Source organism: Cydia strobilella, chromosome 26 (genome assembly GCF_947568885.1).
Source record: "Cydia strobilella chromosome 26, ilCydStro3.1, whole genome shotgun sequence".
NCBI classification, from domain to species: domain Eukaryota; kingdom Metazoa; phylum Arthropoda; class Insecta; order Lepidoptera; family Tortricidae; genus Cydia; species Cydia strobilella.
Genome location: NC_086066.1, coordinates 5,126,635 through 5,133,253, shown reverse-complemented (window position 1 = coordinate 5,133,253; position 6,619 = coordinate 5,126,635). Strand labels below are relative to the sequence as shown.

The following is a 6,619-nucleotide window of genomic DNA, read 5'->3' as shown; positions in this document are numbered from 1 at the left end:
CTTCCTATCTTTCTGCCGCATTGTCCACGTCTCACACCCATATAAACTTCATGCATGAGGCTAATTGACGGTATTTTTTTTTGAGAAAAGTAGAGTTAGGAAAAAAGTGTCAAGGTAGGAAATAATCCTTAAACAATTTTAAACAAAAAAGGTTACACGGTAAACCTATAAAAGGAAGTAGAGTATACAAAAAAAACACTCGTGTACATAATAAAGAAATTCGATTTATTCCACATCAAAACTATAATTTACACTATTAAGTCTATTTGGATCGTAATTATGTTTGAGCAGCTTTAATAATAGCAAATAGTTATCAACAGTAGAAGAGGTAATAAATTATAAAAATAATACAGTTTGCGTAAAACCTGGGGTGCGAAACTGCTCGCTTCGGGCAAACTCGGCTGCGTTCGGCTCAGCATTGCTCCGAGCAATTATTAGGGTTGTCACAACTTGACGTCTCTTTGCGTGCACGACCAGCACGACCACAGATAAGATAATGACTTGCATTTTAACAACCCTAATTTGCCGAAAGGGATAGTGCCATATATTAGAAAGGGACAGCATAATTCGACTAACTTCGTAACGTCAAACTTCGGTTTTGTAGGAAGTTTCCTTACTGCACGGTAGTACTGTTATTTATTCTGTGGTAAAACTACCTAACTATAGTAATGTACAGTCGCCATCAGATATATCGGAGCGGCAGAGGTGCTCACAAATAAGGAAAGCTGCATCTACATATTGGTTTAATTTTTTCCTAACCGGTTGGAATTATACAATGCAATGTTTTTTCCACAAAAATAGCTCTTTTTTTTCTAAATATATCATTTATGCCTTAAAAATTAACACTATAAAGAAAAATGTTTTTGATTATAATTGGTACAGTCTGTGACAATATGATACACAACAAAACCACAAATATCTGAGACGATCTTGTTTTTAGCAAAAAAAAAACCATCACACATTTTTGCGCATTTTGTTAAGTAACATGTTATTGCAGGCAAAAACAAAAATGGCTTAACCTCCTAAGACCCACCATAGAATGTTTTCCAATTTTTAATTTAAACCTTGTTGTTGTTCTATAAGTAAATCGGAATGAATTTCGTTTGTTTTACAACGCAATGAAACAATAGAAATACTACTTTATTTGTTTCATGAAAAATAAAATTACATTGCAACAATATGTACATTTAGGCTCACAAGGTTAAGCCATGCTATTTCATTCCTTTTTGTTTCTATGCACAAAGTTGTCTGAAAAAAAGATTTACTAAAACAAAAGCCAATCGTAATGTTAAGCCTCTTTCCTATAACCTCTCTTCTCGCTGTTCATTCTCTCCCACTCTTTAGCAACTGTGCAGTAGAGCTGCATGGCCGCCCGGGCGTCTTCGACGGAGCTGTGCTCTCCGTGCTGGATCTCTATGCCGAGGATGTCTTTTGCTAGACGTTTTAGAGATGGTGTGCTGCCTTTGGTTATCTGAAAATAATTGGGTGATGTTATTTGACAAGTATTGATAGAATTATTCTTATTTTTGTATGGAATTAAATATGTAGGTCATACTGAACTGACTGGGATCAACTTTGATCAAATGAAAAAATAATTTGGGTTATTTTATGCATTGTAGTTTGTTGTAGTGTACATCATAAAAGAACGATTATAACCACTAGGGCGTCCCCCTTAAGCGACGATCGTGGCGTCGAGAATGCGAATGCGAATGCGAAGAATAATAGGGCGTCCCCCGTAAGCGACGGTCGAAGACACATATGCACAACATCACTCCGAATGGCTACCTGGAACGTGGGTTCCATGACGGGCAGAAGTGCCGAACTTAGTGAAGTTCTAAAAAGACGACAAATAGATGCATGTTGTGTTCAGGAGACCAAGTGGAAGGGGTCAAAATCAAGACAGATCGGCAATGGGTTCAAACTTGTTTACAACGGAACTACTACTGGCAGGAACGGGGTAGGCATAGTACTATCAGAACAACTGTCAGAAAGAATCGTCAGCATCGACCGGATAAGCGACCGACTTATGTCAGCTAAAATCGCCCTAGACAATCAACCATGCTTTAATATAATATCGGCGTATGCTCCTCAAAGTGGCATATCAGCTAGCGAAAAAGAAGCTTTCTGGGATGACCTTTACAAATTAATCCAAAATATACCACCTGAAGAGGCTCTGCATATAGGAGCGGACTTAAATGGTCACGTTGGTGTACAAAATACTAATGTCGAAAGATGGCACGGCGGCTTCGGCTTCGGAACTAGAAACAGTGATGGAGAAACCGTTCTACAGTTCGCGTCTAGCTGCGACTTAGCCATAATACATACATTTTTCAAAAAGAAAGAAAACCACCTAATCACATACAAAAGTGGCAGGAATACTACGCAAATCGACTATACACTAGCAAGACGAAGACATCTTGGCAATTATAAAGATTGTAAGGTTATACCTGGAGAGCCGTTGACAACTCAACACAGAATCCTTGTCACCGTATACAAACTTCCCAACCCCATTAAAGCAAACAGAAAACAAACACCAAAACTTAAATGGTCATCGCTTACGGAACCAGCAGGTGAGCGATTTATACAAGAGGTAGAAGGCTACTTAAAAACTATGAACACCACAGACCTGACAGCAGATGAAATGTGGAAGAAATTCGAAAAGTTTTGCATAAAATCTGCAGAGAATCATCTAGGGAGAACAAAAACTAAGAAAGGACCATTTAAAGAAACTCAATGGTGGCAGCAGGATTTAAAGAATGCTATAGCTGCAAAAAAGGAGGCATTTCTAAAGTGGCAGACATCAAAGGATAGTAGAGATTTTAACAAGTATAAAGAACTTAAAAAGCAGTCTAAGAAACAAGTGGCTATTTCAAAAGCAAAAGCAACTAGTGCGTTTTATGAAAAGTTGGAATCAGCAGAAGCCGAAGTAGATATCCATAAAATTGCAAAGGCGCGCTACAATAAAACGAAGGACATTACATCTGTCAAATTTGTTAATAGTGCAAGCAAGAACCTTTTGACACAGGACAACGATATCAAAAAAAGATGGGCAGAATACTACAAAACTCTACTTAATATATCTCATCCCAGAGTTAGGGACTACAGCCCTCCGCCCGCAGTCCAGGAACCACTTCTTGCGATTTCCCCTGAGGAGGTAAAGAAGGCTATTCAACAAATGAAAAATAATAAATCGCCAGGCCCCGATGAAATACCCCCTGAAGTCTGGAAACGACTGGGAGCTCAAGGAGTATCGTGGCTTTACAATCTATTTAATAAGCTTCTTCAAGGCCAACCAATAATACATAAGACTCCTGGCGAAATAGCTTTCTAATACCATTTTATAAAGGAAAGGGCGATGTAAGAGAGTGTAGTAATTACCGAGCTATCAAATTGATGTCACATACGCTTAAAATATGGGAGCGTGTCCTGAACAACCGACTGAACATAAATATCACCTTAACTCCAAATCAATGTGGCTTTGTACCAGAAAAGGGAACATCAGATGCTATTCAGACCATTAGAATACTACTTGAAAAAGCAAAGATCAACAAAACTAACCTACATATGGTCTTTATTGATTTGGAGAAGGCCTTTGATCACGTCCCACGTGACCTTATCTGGGAAGCTCTTAGAAAACAACTTGTACCGGAATATTATGTCACTCTTATACAGGACATGTATAAAAGTGTTACTACTCAGGTACTTTGTCCAGCCGGAATAAGTGATAAATTTGATATCAAAGTAGGCGTACATCAAGGTTCTAGGTGCTTAGCCCTTTGCTTTTTAACACAACTATTGACTACCTCACAAAACATTGCCAGAGACCACTACCTTGGAACATCCTCTATGCAGACGATGTTGCTCTTATATCGGAGGACTCAGCAGAACTCCAACAGAACTTCAATCAATGGATAAAAGCCTTTGAAGAAAATGGTTTGAGAATAAGTCGAACGAAAACAGAGCACATGTCTTGCGTCTTTGATGCTGACACAAACAGTAACAACATAAAGATCCTGTTAGGAGACACGCAACTACCAACTGTTAACCAGTTTAAATACTTAGGTTCTGTAATAAGCAGCGATGGGAAGATTGATTGCGACGTCACCCATAGAACAACATCAGGATGGCTAAAGTGGCGACAACTAACAAGCGTAATGTGCGACAGGAAAATGCCGATTAAAGTTAAGGGCAAAATGTACAAAACTGCGATAAGACCTGCGATTTTATACGGATCTGAATGTTGGGCAACCAATAAGAGCCATCTCCAGAAACTTCACACCACGGAGATGCGTATGTTGCGTTGGTCGGGAGGTGTCACACTAATGGATAGGGTCCGCAATGGCTACATAAGGGGAAGCTTTAAGGTCGCACCTATAGCTGACAAAGTGGTAGAAAAACGCCTCCGATGGTATGGGCACGTACAGAGACGCCCTGAAGACCACATAGTCAAGCTGGCTTTAAACTTGCCGATGATACAAAGAGGACGGGGAAGACGCCCTTCCACCTGGTTGACGACGGTCGAGAAAGACCTCAAAGAAACAAACGTCAATAAAGACACCGCACAAAATCGCGTGCAATGGAGAAGATGGACAAGGAGGGCCGACCCCAAGTAAATGGGAATAACGGTCGAGGAATATATATTTTATGCATTGTAGTTAGACATCCAAATCAAGTGTTTCTAAGAGAGACCCAATTCAGTTTAGGTAATATGAAACATGAAAAGAACACCTCATTGGTAGTAGTGGAGATGGCCATTTTTAGGGTTCCGTACCCAAAGGGTAAAACGGGACCCTACCACTAAGACTCCACTGTCCGTCTGTCTGTCAGTCTGTTGGTCAGGTTGGTTTCATGAACCGTGATAGCTAGACAGTTATAATTTTCACAGATGATGTATTTCTGTTGCCGCTATAACAACGTATACTAAAAAGTACGGAACCCTCGGTGGGCGAGTCCGACTCGCACTTAGCAACCGGGCAAAATTTTTACAATACCCCAGAAACCGGTAGTCCATAGCTGCGTATAAAACAACCCGGCGGGTTGTCTGGCATCTGAGCAAAGTTCACGAGTGGCTACCAGGCAGGTTCTCGGTAGTCAAAGTGTTAATACAAAGAAAGTAAAATAAGTTTTAATGTGTCTAAGAAGTGGAATAAAATGACTGGGTCCTGAATCAGGTGTAACAGCCAATCCAGTTTATTACAGTAGTTTTTCTTTTGTTTGTTTCAATTAGGCATAATATAATATACTCATAAGTATAACTCACCTTTCTAAATGGTTTGTACCTAGATGTGTCTCTGATACTCCTTTTAGGGTGCGAGAGGAATAATACACTCAGATCATGCTTTAAGGAGTGCCCGACTAGAATCTTGCCCCGAATCATTTCTGCTATATCTTTCTGCACCTTAGCAAAATCTTCACCGTTAATTAAGTCCTCTTTTCTGATTCCGGACACACTTGTTCGGTAATCAATGATCTCTTCTCTCGGTTTAACATACTTATCATATATACAGTCACCAAATTTGTTCACTAAAGATACTCTGGCTAGCATGTGGTCGTTTCCATCGTATCCTATACCCACCATTTCACAATCTATAGCTATGAATTTAGTTAATTTGTTTTTACTATTATTATCCTGTTTTTTAGGAACTGTAAGTTCGACATCAGCTATATTATCATTGTTGCTAGCTTTAACTTTAGTTTCTTTAGTGATATCAAGCGTTTTTAGCTCGTTTCGTACAAGGACCTGGGTTTTTGCTTTCTTCTTACGTGCGCGCCTGAAAGTTCCCGTGAAGTGATCCTTTGAGTTTTCTTGTAAAGGTTTTTCAATTTTCTTGTCCGAAATTAGGTTACTTGATAGAAATTTCTGCCAGTTTGCGCTGATAAGGCCACGGTTTGCAATAGTTTGGTTATTGCTCGGGTCGTTGGCACGTTTGCTTTTTTTCGCCGTTTCCGTCATGTTCACATTAAACAAGCTTCTTAGTATTAGCTCTAAGACCACGAATAACGTGTTACTTACACCGAATATTACTTCGAGCAGAAATTCAACGATAATCAGTAATAAATAAATTATGTTTCCTGAGTAACCATTTGACATCTTCTTTTGACAGACCTAGCGCATGGCTGCCAGTATGGGCTATAGACAAACTGTAGCTTGTGTTCAAGCAGATTCCTTTATTTGATGTGAAAAAAAAAACATATTAATATAATTAATGTTTGAATTTGAATATAATTAAAGTCATATTATTTAGCCCCAAAACGACATCAATGACTTAATTCCAAGACAGTGTTCTCGACTATCTAATAATCCATAGACAAAATGATTTCTATAAGTTATCCAGACAGGGATAATTTTTCGCCAATCTAATTAAATTGACCGATCAAATCAGGCCGTGCGGCCGCTAACGCATATCTGGCTCGCCGAATTCGACCGCTAATTATGACGGATATTACCGATAAAATGGGGTGCGGACGCAAGAATACCAATTTGTGACGCAGTCCATACATTGTGTATGACCGACGTATTGGCCGACTATTTTCGTCAGAGGGGAACGCCTGTTAATGGCTCCTCCGTTTGGTTATATCCTCCTAGGCACCACCTGATTTGATCGGACAATTTAATCAG

At 39.4% G+C, this 6,619-nt stretch overlaps 1 protein-coding gene across 1 annotated transcript; it reads right to left on the bottom strand.

The window, feature by feature from the left end:
- Positions 1–204: 204 nt before the first annotated feature.
- On the bottom strand, positions 205–6,120 carry LOC134753118 (uncharacterized). Its single transcript, XM_063688887.1, has 2 exons — positions 5,261–6,120; positions 205–1,471 (listed from the first exon to the last, which is right to left on the bottom strand). Exons 1-2 carry the CDS (start codon positions 6,089–6,091, stop codon positions 1,289–1,291), a joined length of 1,014 nt encoding a protein of 337 aa, XP_063544957.1. The 5' UTR covers positions 6,092–6,120; the 3' UTR covers positions 205–1,288.
- Positions 6,121–6,619: the final 499 nt, after the last annotated feature.

Bases quoted from the DNA above. Each gene is read 5' to 3' on its own strand.
- LOC134753118 (XM_063688887.1), bottom strand. From the start codon at position 6,091: ATGTCAAATGGTTACTCAGGAAACATAATTTATTTATTACTGATTATC. The intron at 1,472-5,260 runs GTGAGTTATACT...AATTATTTTCAG, and splicing joins GGTACAAACCATTTAGAAAG to ATAACCAAAGGCAGCACACC.